Source organism: Sprattus sprattus (assembly GCF_963457725.1).
Source record: "Sprattus sprattus genome assembly, chromosome: 9".
NCBI lineage: Eukaryota > Metazoa > Chordata > Actinopteri > Clupeiformes > Clupeidae > Sprattus > Sprattus sprattus.
In genome coordinates this window covers 22,999,356-23,014,600 of record NC_137928.1, presented here as the reverse complement: position 1 = coordinate 23,014,600, position 15,245 = coordinate 22,999,356, and the positions used below count along the sequence as shown (strand labels likewise).

At 44.5% G+C, this 15,245-nt stretch overlaps 1 protein-coding gene across 3 annotated transcripts in view; it reads left to right on the top strand.

The window, feature by feature from the left end:
* The window catches only part of kcnab1a (potassium voltage-gated channel subfamily A regulatory beta subunit 1a), a gene marked incomplete at both ends in the record, with an annotated part of 65,510 nt that overhangs the window by 9,266 nt on the left and 40,999 nt on the right, over positions 1–15,245 (top strand). For 2 of the 3 annotated variants that reach the window (XM_080844269.1, XM_080844268.1), the window contains one exon: positions 7,418–7,629. The exons of the other annotated variant lie outside the window; for it this stretch is intronic. In XM_080844269.1, coding sequence (XP_080700395.1) covers positions 7,418–7,629 — 212 coding nt within the window. Of the gene's footprint in view, positions 1–7,417; positions 7,630–15,245 lie in introns of those variants that run through there. 3 annotated transcript variants of the gene reach the window in all.

Genomic DNA, 15,245 nt, shown 5'->3' with positions numbered 1-15,245 from the left:
ACACTTAGAGCAAGGCCAGGCCAATTTACACAGGAGGACTTTATTCGTTCTGCTATCTATCACTGACAGGCAGAGGCTGTAGGGAGGTCTCATTGTCCTTACATCTGTGCTTTTCCATTGACCTTCAGGTCACATGATGTAGATGCGAACGGAGCAAATAAGTTCTCACCAGGCCAAGGCCACCAGGGCAATGCTGGGTTGTAATTGACAGAGACGCACAACATGGTCTCTGACAGTAATGTGTGTTGTTCTCTCTATTGAATACATGCAACTGTGGTTGTGGGTTACATAGTGAGGACAAAGGGGAACAAAGAAACAAACCGATTTTTTTCTTCCTCAGTTTCATTAGAAGAAGGGAGAAATAGATGGCTGTTCCGGTGGCTGTTCTCTAGCTGGGTATGCAGACTAACAATGAATGGAACAAAGGGGTCGTTATCTTGTAGTCACAGTGAACCTTAGGACAGCAGCCATCAGTCAGTGATGGAACTGAAAAGATGTCCAAGGACACTCACATTGCTCTCTGTGACCGGAACGCAATGACAGCGTTACACAACCACTGATGCAAAACCACCGACGTCTTCATCAGTGCAAGACAACTAATTCACAGCTTCACTAGCAGATGTTGTGTTCCTCTTCCCCACTCACAGCACCTGACCTGATATAGGGTATCCCTGTGATTGCAGAAGCCTACTCCTTATTCATGTCTCCATGATGCATAAAAACTCATTAGCCAACTTTGACCTCTTTCCATGACCTTTTCGTGTCAGTGACATTTCCAAGCTCACATGACAGGCTTCACTCTCCGGCTATACCCCCGGGCTTCTGTCTGTCACTCAGCTGCTTTTGGTCATTGTTTCAGCAGTGGGCTGATGATTGGCATTCTCATACTTAACTGCCCCTTCTCCAGTCCATCCCTTGCATTCAATGTTTCCTCTGTCACTTCAAGGTAACCTTCCAGATGCCTGCATCCTCACACCAATCAGGGCCATAATGGCTTTGAATGCATTGTTCCTAATGCGCTTTAATGCACCCAACACCTCACTAATCCCTCTTGTACTAATCATGCATTCACTGTAAGCCATCAGTAAGTATCCATAGTCACTCTCTCCATCCACACTTTGAACTGGGCTTTTGTGGGGCCACTCCAGACACCAGTGCCGTTAGCTCTGTTTCTCAGTGGCTGAGTAGACCTTGCCCGGCTGGCGCCTGTGTGTTTACAGGCCTGGCAAGGCTGTCCACTCGCATCACAGCCACCAGAGGTATGAGGCGAGTCTGGGGAGCAGCAGGGACTGGGCAAGTGCTGTGGGTCACGCACGCAGAGTGATGCAGCTTTTACACTGACATGTCTCTGACAGAGGGGGGAAAAGAGAGAGAGAAAGGGAGGCATGGAACAAAAGAGAGGAAGAGAGACAGCGCCGTGAGCGGAGCCGAGGCCACCTGCGTGCTCGGTCCATGCATTGTCATGGTGACAGCAGTGTGTGGAGAGTGCTTGAGCAGACCACATCACTTTTGACTTGAGTCTGATCAACACAGCAAAATATGCAGAAACATCTATTACTTCTACTGTGTTCATATTCACAGCACTGTCTGTAATATGTATGGTTTTCTATGTTGTGTGGTGGTTTATGTGTTATATATTATGAGACACGTATCCAAGTTGATCCTGATAGTATGCCCATATTCTGTAACACTTTATATCATTGTAAACGTGAAATGCCTTAAGCTGGGGTTTCTTAAGGAAAAGAATACAAAGAAACTGTAGGCTTCTATGAAATCCATCACAAATGTGATTCCCAGCAAGAAATGATTGCTTACATATGGCAAATTATTTGAACATCTTCTACACTTGGTTTGATTTAAATGATTCCTCTTCAGAACGTTATAGTGTTACTAACACCATAACAATCGATGATTGTGTTCCAAACACAGACATTAGTCCCAGGGAAGACACAAAAAAGAACAAACACAACTAAGACAACAGGCCATGGTGCTGTCTCAGCCTTCCTTTTGAAGACATGTGCAGAGGAACTTAAACCAGCCTGAGTCTCTGTCTTTCTAAGATCTGTTGACTCACATACAGTTCCATCTCTCTGGAAAATGGCATTCATTAATCTTCCAGAAACACTTGTTCATAATAATAATGATCATGGACCAGTAGCCCTGACCTCTGGAGTGTCTGGAGAAGCTGATGGTGCGGAAGCTGAAGTCAAACATAAAAGTACAGCTAGATTTTTATGGCTTTGCCTATGAAGACAATTGTGGCACTGATGATGCAATACTAACTATAATACATTTTATTTTGCAACACCTTGAAAACCTAGAAAATAAAGACACTGACATGTATGGCTATGGTTTGGATTGTGAAAAGTTATTGTGATGTCCATCATCACATTGTAAACACAAAACCAAATAGAAGAAAGGATTTTTGATCCAGAGCTCATTCTCCACTACTGGTTCATAACACTTGCATCACCCAGGTTCATTCTTTCTATACTTGGGTGTTCATACTGACTGGGATGAATGTCCATGTCAATTCGGCAAAGTCCTTAAAGGCAAGTCTCGCCACTTTGCAGCCATCTTGGCAACGCCTCTGAGCAACTATTTTGGGAAAACGAGATCAGGCTCCTCTAAATGAATGAGATCTGTAACTCCAAATAGGATGGTCAGAGTTAAGAGTACATCACATGGATCTGCGTTTAAATCTGACATTTATTCATTCTTTGTGGTGTTGCTCACTGTGCATTCGACACATTTTGTGACGTAGCTATTGCTATGGTAATGGTGGAAATAAACAGAACATCCAGGTGGGGTAAAACTACAGTTATGCCATTTCTAACAATATGTGTAGCCTTATTTCCAGTTCCATCAAATATGATTGACTCTTTATAATACAGGACATGTCTCAGATTGAAATCCCAAATAAACAAACTGGACCATACAAGACTAGTAAAACTATTGCTGACCCCTCCCGTGTCCTGTATTCAAAATACTCACTGCTACCATCGGGTAGACGCTACAGGGTTCTCATTAAACACAGGAAGAGATCCCTGAATAGGTGTCAAAACATCCTACACAAATGTCCCTAGGGACAAATGAAGTCATCTTTAATCTTGCCATGTTGTTTTTTGGTCAGTGTCAGTGGGAGAGATGTATTACTATGGTACTGTGTTCCAACTCACAGCTGCGCGTCACACTTTTAGATCTCCATGGAGCTATGTGGGCTTCAAGGACAAATATCTGTGCTGATCATGATACATTGTCCACATTCTATGGCGGTGAGTTGCTTTTCACTATGGTTCAGGAGCAGGTTATGCTGTTTTTCTTTTTTGTAAGTGTGGGCTTTGTGTGGATGGGTGCTTGTGTGAAGGGCATAAGAACAGGGGAGGGGTGGGGGAGGCAGTGCAGGCGGGGGGGTGCTGTGGCCCCGCTGTTCCTCTGCATCAGTAAAACAATGGGGTGGGTAGGAGGCAGACCTCAGTGACTAATACGTAGTCTCCGGTTGTACTTTTCCTCTCCGATGTGGGTGGTGGAATGAATACTTAGCCAAGGACTTTGCACTTTTCTTTCTTTCTCTTTCTCCGTCTCTCTGAGTTCTAATTAGACCGCCATTCAGTTTCAGTGTTGACCCTACCAATGCAGAAGTGAAGGGCCCGCCACCGCTGCACGCTGCTCTTTCAAATCACAGTCCATGACGTCTGTTATTTCAGTTATCACACCATCTTCATTCTTTATCTGAAGTGATGGCTTCTCCAGCTTTGGTGACTTAAATCTTGTAGACTAGCTGTACATTTGTTGCTTTTGTTTTTGGCTTGCTTTGCTTCGTTCACTTCCCATGGCAATCCCCATAAACCAGAATAGATTAAAGAAATAATAAAAAAGCTGTTTTATTGATCAGAATGGTTACTGCACCTCTGGTGCTAAAGTGTCGTCATGACAGGGTCCATAAAGTGTTTGGTGTTTTATCTGGAATTAATTCATGGCTTCCTAGTATCGTCTTAAGAGTCCTAATGGGAGGCTTGGAAGGCTGACAGCAATCGCCTTCCATGAACTGCAAATGAAGAGTGGGTGAGAGTTGAGTAACAGGCCCAGTAGTGCCAGATCTATGTAGTTCAACCACACGCATCATAATTTCATTCAGTTGGAAGTAGCACTAATGATCATTAAAGCCAGGCTATGATGATTTTATACCTTAGATTACTGTGATAGTTTAAGACGGTTCTATGGCACGGATCTCTCCCTCCCTCCCTCCCTTCCTCTGTCATTTGTGTCCTCTCCAAATTCAAGGCAAGAGACATATTGGGCCCTATTTTAACGATCAGAAACGCAAGTAGGACAGCGCCAAACGCAAGTAGCTGTGTGGGCGGCTCTATGGCGCATTTGCTATTATAACGGCGGAAAAAACACACTTGCGTCCGGTGCAAATGTCAAATTGGTTGGTCCAAAGGAGGTTACTCATCCATAGGTGTGGTTTGGGCGTAATATGCAATAAACCAATCAGAGCGTCATCTCACATTCCCTTTAAGAGCGAGGAGCGCATATTCCATAGCGGCTTGTTATTATAATGGCGGAATTACCTGGAGGGTATAGGGTACAGTTCGTGCGAAGGAAATCACCGGCAAATTGTCGCAGGACATTTCAAGCACTGATAAAGCATGCATGCATTGGCTATCATAAAATAATTTTATCATCGCGATGCAAATACCATGTGTGTATAATAATAATCTGAATTAAAGTTCATGCTTGTGAAATAAATGCATTTATATGTGTATGAGTGTTCAATTCATTGGTATGTGCATGTGGGCCTTAGTGGTTCACGTTGCTGTGCTCACAATTTCGGAACAGCGGGCTGTCGGAATAATGGGCTTTTGGAACATTGACGTGGAACCATTTGATTCAGTTCTACACTACTGTTCCACCCTGTTCTATACAGTCCTATACTCAGTGGTGGACAGTAACGAAGTAAATGTAATTCGTTCCTGTACTTAAGTAACATATCTATGTATCTGTACTTTACTCAAGTATTTCTATTTGGTGAGACTTTATACTTTCACTCCACTACATTTCAAAGTGAAACTTCGTACTTTTTACTCCATTACATTAAGTAAAACCTCTCGTTCCTTTTTACCAAAGCGAATCAAATAATGAAAGCTCAAAGTGGGTTCACAATCGCAATTTTTCTTACTGAGTCCAAACATACATGTCTCCCTCACCCTCTCTCTGCACGCCTCAGGGCTGTGGAGTCCCAGGGGTCAGCACCGAAGCATTCGATCGCACTAATCACTTACACTCATTAGCACGTACCCACTCTTCTCCGTCTCCTCTCCGGCTCGCTTCCTCTCCTCCGCTCGCTCCTTCTCCTGCCACAATGGGAGAGGATGGAGGCAGGGGAGGCAGAGACGAGGGGCATCGCGCCGCCTGCGGCGAGCCATTAATGACAGGCAGCCAGTGGGAGGTGTATGTTTTGTAAGGTTATAGTAGGAAGGTGTAAATGTGAACGCAAAGGTCATCTGTCCCAGAGTGACTGCACGCTGTAGCCTTTATGATTCCACCAAACACGCAGTGGCACCACAATGCTGACATTTTCAAAGGCTCGCCCCAATGAAGGCACACACAAAGCACAAGCACAAGCACACGCAAATATACATCTGTGCCCTGATGCACAAACATATTCAAACATCACATAGACACTGGAGTAGCTACAACATCCTTAAACCACAAGCAAGCTTGATTTTGAGTCTAGAATTGGGTAGACTGTTTTATTTTGTTGTTTATTTGGAATTTCTAAAAAGACTTTTGTTGCTTTGGAGATAGTTTCTTCCTCTGCTCATCCCCGGACACAAAGCTTTAGAGAATCTCCGCTGCAGAATTACACTGCTCTTTGTTATTGAAGGCCGTTGCTTTGGGACACGCCATGTGGTGTTTACAGAAATTTCATTTGCCACAGGAATCAATGAAGCCTATCACTTACTTCCTTTTCCCTCAGTGTTGTATCTGAGAGTGAGGGTGTGTGTGTGTGTGTGTGTGTGTGTGTGTGTGTGTGTGTGTGTGTGTGTGTTTGTGCCTGTGTACGTGTGTGTGTGTGTGTGTGCCTGTGTGTGTGTGTGTGTGTGTGTGTGTGTGTGTGTGTTTGTGTGTGTGTGTGTGTGTGTGTGTGTGTGTGTGGCTGTGTTTGTGTGTGTGCGTGTGTGCATGTGTGCATGTGTGATATTGCGGAGTGTGTGCGGTGGGTTGGAGCAAACAGATGCACTGCGCCTACAACACAGATTCGCTAGATACTTAGCAGTGTGAGGGGAGAGAGAGAGAGAGAGAGGGAGGGAGAGAGAGAATGAAAGAGTGAGTGAGTGAAAAGATGAACTGACAGATGGAATAAAAAAAGAACGCTGCAGATGGGCACACAAGACACACAAAGCTTGTACGAATAAGAGTAGAACAGCGGTGCAGGGCTGAGAGAGAAAAACAGAGAGTAAGAGAAGAAAAAGAGAGAGAGAGGAGAGGGAAGAGATAGAGCGCAAGCGCTCACTGCACTGGACGGCTGCCTGTCTCTCTCTCCCCTGGAGCCGCTGCGGCAGAGCTGGAGCTTCACTGCTGAGATCACCAGGAAAGAAGAACAGAACAGAGCAGAACAGAGGAGGAGAGAAGACCACAGGAGAGGAGGACAAGCCAAAAAGAAGGAGAGAGAAAGTAAACAGAGAATCTGGCCCAGAGGAACATTAATGGGACATCGGGTACCAGGAATGTAAAAGTGAGTGAGAGATAGAGAGGAAGAAGAAGATAAAGAGAGAGAGAAGAGGAGAGAGAAAGGAGAGGTGTCACCGCAGACCTGGAATGTGCTGATGCGCTGTGCTTGTGGACGAGTGAACCTCCTGGCCGATCCTGAGCGCCTTCCCCTCCCCCCTCCACCTCCACTCGTCTCTCGCTCCACACCCCCCTCCCCTCCCCCTCTCCACTTCTCCACCGCCGGCTTTTGGTCGTTGCCCCGGCTACTCATCAGCTCACATCCTCTCAGAGCCTCCTCTCTGACTCTTGCACTCCTCACACAAACACACACCCACACACACACATTCTCTCGCTCCATCTCTCTCTCTCCCTCCCCCTCTCTCTCTATCTCGCTCTCTCTCTCAGACTTGCACTCATATGCACACAGATACCCAGGAGGACGCACTGACCGAGAGCAGGTCCACATCAAGGAACTTTGTCTGTGCTTCTGTTTAGCGTTTAGGACAGCGTCTCCTCCTGTCTCCTTGTCTTCTTCTCCTTCACGGTTCTCTTGGTTTGACAACTTTTCACCTTGGGAGAAGTAAGTCCTCTGGAAGACCCCACCACAGGATCGAAGCAGTGGCTCAGACAGCCTCAACTCGCTTCAGTCTTTCCTTTTTGACGAAGAGCGCTTAGCCTCCAGCCTCCACCTGCTGCTGCCATGCAGGTGTCCATCGCGTGCACCGACCACAACCTGAAGGGCCGCAATGGGGACCACGGCAAGCAGAGCGCCACCAGCCCCAACGTGGTAAACGCGGCACGGGCCAAGTTCCGCACGGTGGCCATCATCGCGCGCAGCTTTGGCCACTTCACCCCGCGCAACCACATCTCCCTCAAGGAGTCTACTGGCAAACACACAGGCATGAAGTACCGGTACGTCACCCTCACCACCATCCCATCTTCCACAGTATTACCAACCTCCTGCATCAGTCTCATATCTGGCTGTACAGCATGCTCTCAACTCTCTGTGTTGTTCTCTTAGTCTCTTTTATTGTCATTTATCATTCTTCAAAGACACTATTTACCTATCTTTTATCTGCCATCTTTGAAATTGTTCCAGCACTAGCATTTTGGGATTCTTCCAGCACGGTCAAAAGGAGAGAGAGAGAGATAGAGAAGAGAGAGAGAATGTAAATGAACTTGCTCGTAGTGGGAATCCCAGCACGTGTGCATTTCAGCTATAGGTACAACCACAATTTCCTGTCTTTGTGATAAGCTCAAGACAGTCAGACTTTTTGGACCAGTTCTCACAAGCTCTGAGACACTTGAGGTGGATTTGGTGCAGAAGTCAAACTCTGCCTGACTCTAAGTAGCCTTAGTGTGTTTGTGTGTGTGTGTGTGTGTGTATGTGTGTGTGTGTGTGTGTGTGTGTGTGTGTGTGTGTGTGTGTGTGTATTCGAGTGCATGTATCTGCATGTGAGAGTGAGGAGAGAGAGAGAGAGCTTTAAATGAGGCACTGCATTGGTCCTTGTCCTCTCCTTGTACATCGGTGTGTGCTGGATGTGTTTAATTCTCTCCGGGGCTGCTATTAAGCCCCCCGTAAGCCTTTTAAGCCTACGCTAGAACCTCATGTTTGTTTCCTTCTCAATCTGCATCACTGTTGAGGAGATGCCCTATTCTTTGCATGTGTGTGCGTGTGTGTGTGTGTGTGTGTATATGTGTGTGTGTGTGTGTGTGTGTGTGTGTGTGTGTGTGTGTGTGTGTGTGTGTGCGTGTGTGTGTGTGTGTGTGTGTGTGTGTGTGTGTGTGTGTGTGTGTGTCTGGTGTGTGTGTGTGTGTGTGTGTGTGTGTGTGTGTGTGTGTGTGTGGGTATATGTCTGAGGGAGAGAAAGAGATCTGTCTTTGCGATAATTCCCCTGAAAGCATATAACTGTAACACTGTACACAGTAGTTGTAAGATTGTATGCTTGCAGCACTCATGTCATATATTTCAACGAGCTGTTTATGATTGATCTCAAATGTAGCCTAACTGTAGATCAGACTGTTTACCTTCAAAATGCCAGGAACGCTTTGGATAAATGTGCTGGAACTGCATAATATCTTTTTAACAGCCACAGACATTTAAGTCATATGGGGATATCATTTGAGAGAATAATTAATATTTACCACGTCAAAGGAAATTTGGTGATTGTTATGTTATGTTTTGTGTTGTGTTGAGTGAGGGGAGTTTTAGGGTCTTGTGTGATGCCATATAATGTTGATAGTTAATTCTTTTATGTCATTTTATTTAATCCATTTAGCATCAGCATCCCTGGAAGAAGGAAGGGTTGTGTAGATCGTCTGATTAAATCAGCATGAAGCAATGATCACAGTTATGATCCTCTTAAGTCATCTTCTCTTTAGTATTCCACCTCTGTTTTTTTGGCACCCCTTCTGCTCCTAGCATTTTTGACATATTGGCACCCCTCCAACTCTGACAAGTCTGCAATGCTCTTGCAATTCCCCCACTCGTTCTTTTGTTTTTCTTGTTATTTACCCCCTTTTCCCCATGAATGAATGGGGACACACTTCTTTGGAAACCTTGCCACATCTCAGCAACGTCCAGGTTTCCAATGGCATGCCATGCAATGCCAGTCTACACATACCTAGCTGTCGCTAACTGATGTTAGTTTGAGGGTTGAAGTGCTTGAATGTAACTTGTATATGGTTTAATGCCAATGATGACTGAGTTAGCCTCTTGTGGTAACGGGAATTTCCTTGCCAACCATGGCTCATCCCTCCGAACCAAGACATCAACAAAAGAGGGGATTTATAATAAAGTGTTAGCTCCTGTTGGCTCTGTAATGCATGTCTTATCGCCTTTACAGTTTGCCAAGACAGTAGAGACTTAAAAGCAGGGGGATTATGATGTTTCTGAATTGCAGAAACAACGCCATTAAGTCAGCTTGTATTTAACAGAATGTAATGTACAAGCCAATAGCTAACGCATGTATGGCTATAGCCATGATGAATGCATTTTGCTGCATTCATCACTCTTCTATCTTCAAAGCGTACCTCACATGTGCACACATACTAGGATATTTTCACATTCCTAAAAACAATGCCAGCAAGTCAGCTGGTATCTAGTCATGCAAAGGTTAAAAACATCAACAGAGACTGTTAAATGCATGTTCTACGGCATGCAACATGAAAGCTCCACAATTTATCTGGCACACGATAAGATACAAAACAGACCATATCAAAAAGATCATATTTCCTATGTTTTATTGTCCAACGACTAAATAAATGCATAAATGAATAGGCTGCTTGGAAAGCACACACAAAGAAACAATAATCAGCTTTGGGCATAAAACATGGGAATCACCAGGAAGCCCCACAACAGAAATGACGTTGAGGATTTTTAAGTTACATTACACTATTGTTTACCACGAACAAAGATTAGTACTTATTCTAAAGTCTGATTTATCTTTCAGGCCTGTCTTCACATGTGTTCTATGTTGTGTACAGTCATTTCATTTAGTGAAGCTCACTTTCATTTGGTAGGTTTTTATGTACAGTACATCAAACAAATTCATCCTGATTGTAATGGCATGCTCATGTTTTCCCTATTTTCACGATGTCCCTGATTGTCTGATTTCCCTGATTACAATCATAAGACCATAGACCATCACATAGACCATTATTTTTGCCTTAATGCACAACAAATTGAGACTGTCAACTAATTTTGAATAACGTTTGATTAATCATAAAGTCTACAGTGTGCTGTATGCTCATGTGTTCCAGATTATATTTATAATAATCAGCGTTTGGTCTGTATCGTTTCTGTATAATCCGTCATTTGCTGGGCAAGGGGTAGCGATCCTCTGCTGCTGTTGAGCAGTCACATTTTCTTGCGGGAAATGCTTCTCTAGTTCATTATGAAGTGTTGCCTGTGAGTTTGTTTCCCTGAAGGTATACTATGTATGTAGCAGAGTCAGCTAGGTGCACTTAGCTTCCCCAAGATGGAAAGATGGAGATGGACATTTGGTAATTACATGTTCATTTCATCACACACACAACCTCATGACAATGGCACTGATTGCCCCACTATATAAAATCCACAGCATTCTTCGGGGAGGTGTGATGCCTGAGTCTTAACATTAGTGTGTGTGTGTGTGTGTGTGTGTGTGTGTGTGTGTGTGTGTGTGTGTGTGTGTGTGTGTGTGTGTGTTCATTCTACCTAGATATACAGTACATGTGTCCATGGTTCACACTTTATTTTAGATTAATGTATGCACTTTACCACATTAATCACAGATATGGTGAGTAATTACATAAAGAAAATGATAACTATCAATAATGACCCATGCCACCAACCTGTCTTCCAAAACCAAACTGACATTTAAAAACTGACATTCTCTCATTTATCTTGCCTGAGCTGTAAGCCACTAGAAAATCAGTTCAACTATCAGTTCAATGCTCACAGGTTGCACTTTATGTAATTTATTATCTGAAATGAGATTCCCCACTCCTGACATTGATGGAGCAGACACCAAGCCCCAGAGGGCTCCTTTGGTGTCGTCTCACTCCTGCCAAATTAGAGAGGTTTCCGTTGGCCAGGTGGCCAGAGAATATGCCTCAAAGATCTTACTACCGTGGGACAAGACAAAACAAAATGAAGAACCTGCTCTCAGGCAGTTTGACAGACTGTCCAGACACCTTCCTGAATGTTCAGCCATTCATCCGTTTGGGCTCCAGTGGCAAACTGCCTGTGGTTGTCGGAAACGACCGGTGGGTGCTGCTTTAAAAATGTGTGTACTGCAGAGAAGAGTGTGAACGAGGGGATCGACCTCCATCTCAGAACCAGTACGATGACTGACTGAATCTGACCCTTTGTGAAGATAGTGATCGCTGGCTCGCTGCCATGCTGTCAAAAGTCCATTAAATGTGCAGGAGGATGCAGTGTGCAGTGTAGGAGTCCGGTGGGAGCAGGTCGTGTAGTGTTTCTCGAAATTCGCCTTTTCACTCAGCAGCTCTCTCCACAGCCCATTGTCTCATGCTCACTGTGAGCTCTCCCATGGGCCACTGCCTCACTCCACTCCTGTTACACAGAGACATAGTCAAAGACCTGCACACATGGATGACTACACAGAGATCACACACACACACACACACACACACACACACACACAAACACACACACACTGAGTGTCACTGCTGGCTACAACATAATATACCCAGCCAGGAATCTATGGCAATGCCTGTTTTTCTACCGAAGGTTATGCTGATGTTGTTAAGGCGAGGTGAAGTTTCTGCATGTGGTGCATGGACATAAAGCATTTTGTTTTGTCTTGTCCCACGCTTGATACATTTGAGTCCATATGAAGCCACATCATGACTCACAACCCATGACAACATCCCCTGACTGCCTCCCTACATCGTGTTACTCTGGGAAAGGTCAGATGTGCCACTGGAAATGGCCCCTGTGGACGTGGTTCTCCATCTGCCACATCATGCCACATTACAGTGAAGAGCACACTGATAAGCGTCCTTTCTGTCTCCATCGTAATGGCTCTTAACGGAAATGGCTGTCAGCATTTTCATCCAGAAAACACTGTGTAGCATTTTCATAAGAGACATTTTTCTTTTTACAATGAAACATCTCATTTGTCACCGTTGACCTTTAGAGATGTCTTCAGAATGGGATAACCAAGGCCCTCCCTGGAGAAGAGATTAAAAGAAAGGTCAACAAGAAGTGTCATGACTAAAGAACATCATGGCCTTTAAATTAGCGCAAAGTCATTCTGAACACAAAGGACACCCTTTGCTCTGAACCGTAAAGGCGAGTATTTAAGGAGTAAAGGGTCCAAAATCATAGTGCCTAGTCTATCATAAGGTTACATCTCCCTCCCTAGTCGTGGTAATGGGATCCCACCCATGGGGTCAGTCAGTGACGGATGGAGTTCCAAACTGATAGCCTGTGATTGTTGTGGAGGAGTCCTTCATGCTGTATCTTTTCTACAGCCTCTGCCAGTGGGGGTTGATGAATGGGTTGTATTGATCATATTGATTGGGGCTCCAGGAGGGATGATGTTGGATGACAGCAGTAGGATATGCAAATGAATGAGTACATCTGAAAGAGTAGTGGTGTGTGAAAAAGCTTGATGGGAAATGGGAATTAATTGAAACACGTTAATGGTTCATTTTCTGGAAAAGGTTAAAATGCCCGTAAAACGCCTCTGTATGGTTGTGTTGCAAATTGATCTGCATTGCAGTGTGCAATTCAAGTAAATACCTGAAAGCATAGGCAACATTGCAAAAAAAAAGGCTGTTACCATCAATAATGTAAATGCCGCAAAGTATCACAGGGAAAAATTAATGTTCACAGGGAAAAAAAGGAACTTCATTCGAAATGAAGCACAATTAGGCACAACCAGTGAACAGCAACAGCTTATTCTGTGGGGACAAGGGGGGGGGGGGGGGTGCAACTTCATCCAGGAGAAATTCTATTAATAAAGTAGCTTCCACCTCTCCCCCACTGAATATGAGAGGTGTTAAGATCATGCAGACTGTCAGAGAAACACAGTGTGTGTGTGTGTGTGTGTGTGTGTGTGAGAGAGATAGGGAGGGAGAGAGAGAGAGAGAGAGAGAGAGAGTAGAGGAGGGGAGACAATCTGTTTTTTCATTCTTTAGACATTAGTATCAATTCATGGTAGTTCCTTTTGTTTGTCTCTGGGGGTGTGCATATCTCATATCTGTTTTTGTAAGAGTTCACACTGACCATTATTGAGAGTTAACACTGGCCATTATTAAGGAATTGTTTCACCATGACAGCTACAGGGCACTGCAGCAATGTAGAGTGGCAAAAATGCCACATATACACAAGCAAAACAGCTGATGAAAAACACATAAACATGTATTCACATGCACACATGCGCACACACACACACACACACACACACACACACACACACACACACACACACACACACACACACACACACACACACACACAGACAAACGCACACACAAGCTCACTCATGATACAATAAATAGAAATATACAATAGCCCTTTGATCGTTAGACAGAAATGGCTCCCATTCACAGGAATTCTGTAGTACAAATAACAAGCCAACCCTGTGTACTTACCCAAGTGCACAAAAGCAATAGCTCGGGCAGTGTCATGAATAAAAAAGCAGGGAAGTTTATCAACAAACACAAAGCCCTGCCTCTGCACAAAAGCAGCCTTAATGGAGGCGTACAGTGCCAAGAGCTTTTGGCTTTTGCATCAAGCTGTAGAAACCATTTACGCTGCGCTAGGATGAGTCAAACGGCTGAGGTATCCCTCAGAGACTAATTTTATTAGAACGGGCTCTTTTATTAAGGAAACGCTGATGCCCATGTGGAGGGTGGTGCCCCGCGATGATAAGCACTGGTCCTCTGGAGCCTGGCAGGGCTGGCCGGAATGGACCGGACCGGTGCCAAACGGGGCTGTGCTGAGAGTGGTCTGGCAGTACTTCATCTCGAGATGGAGCCACATTAGTGATTAAAAAAGCTAAGACACAGTCCTAGTGATGTTTAAATTACTGTTGGCAATTACTTGAATTGAATATCTCCAACCACGTGCATTCCAACTACTCGCTAAGCAGCATCCACAAATCACATAGTTGCAGGTTCAACGAAATAAAAAAAATGTGCGATGACCATTTTTGTATTTAGTTGTATTTTATAGTGTTAGTATTTATCATATAGTAATCAGGGGTAATCACGTAACAATCTCTGATAAATATGTCAGTTTCGCATAGGGGTGACCCTGTTCTAAAGAAGGCATGTTACTTTCTTCTTTTGAATCACGGATGAAGATTCACGTCACAAATTATTCCCCTGTCTCACCTCATCCCCAATCCCTTCTGAGATGGCGTGAACAGGGTGTAGGGTGATACTCAGAGCCATTGTCCTGGTGCGAGAGAGTGTTGTTCTGACAACAGCGGGGTAGTCAGCTGCAGTCTTGGGCAGAGGAATAAAGAAGACAACAAACTGCACTGAGAGCTTATTGGCTGTGACAGAGCACTGCCTCTGGTCCCATGGAAGCTGCAGCAGAAGGCAAGCAAGGTGCTGCGATGCACATCTTCTCTCCCCGCAATAATCCCCACTCCCTTCCCCACCGCGGTTGCTAACTGCTCTGTGGCGCTCACGTTTAATGCGTTTGCAGACGTTTTGATGTTCTAGATGTGTGGTTTTCTCCATGGACCCCACCAGAGGAAACCTCCAGAGGTGGAAACTGACGTTTTCACCAGCTTGTGGGTTCTCGTCAGATATTGGAGTATAGTTTTGGCAGGATGCATCTGAAAAAAATGGTGTAATGAGCAAAGCTTCCTTCTCCTGCTGCAAAGATAATTGATCCTATGGGGAAAGTGTGAGCAATAGCACAGAATGCAACACTGGCTGTGGTGCATTTCTACTTACAATGCATTTCTTGGAGAAACAACAGGGGTCAAAAGGCTAAACACATAGCTAAAGGGAAGGGTTTATTCATGGATAAAAGAGACTAATGAGTGCAAATATGTCAT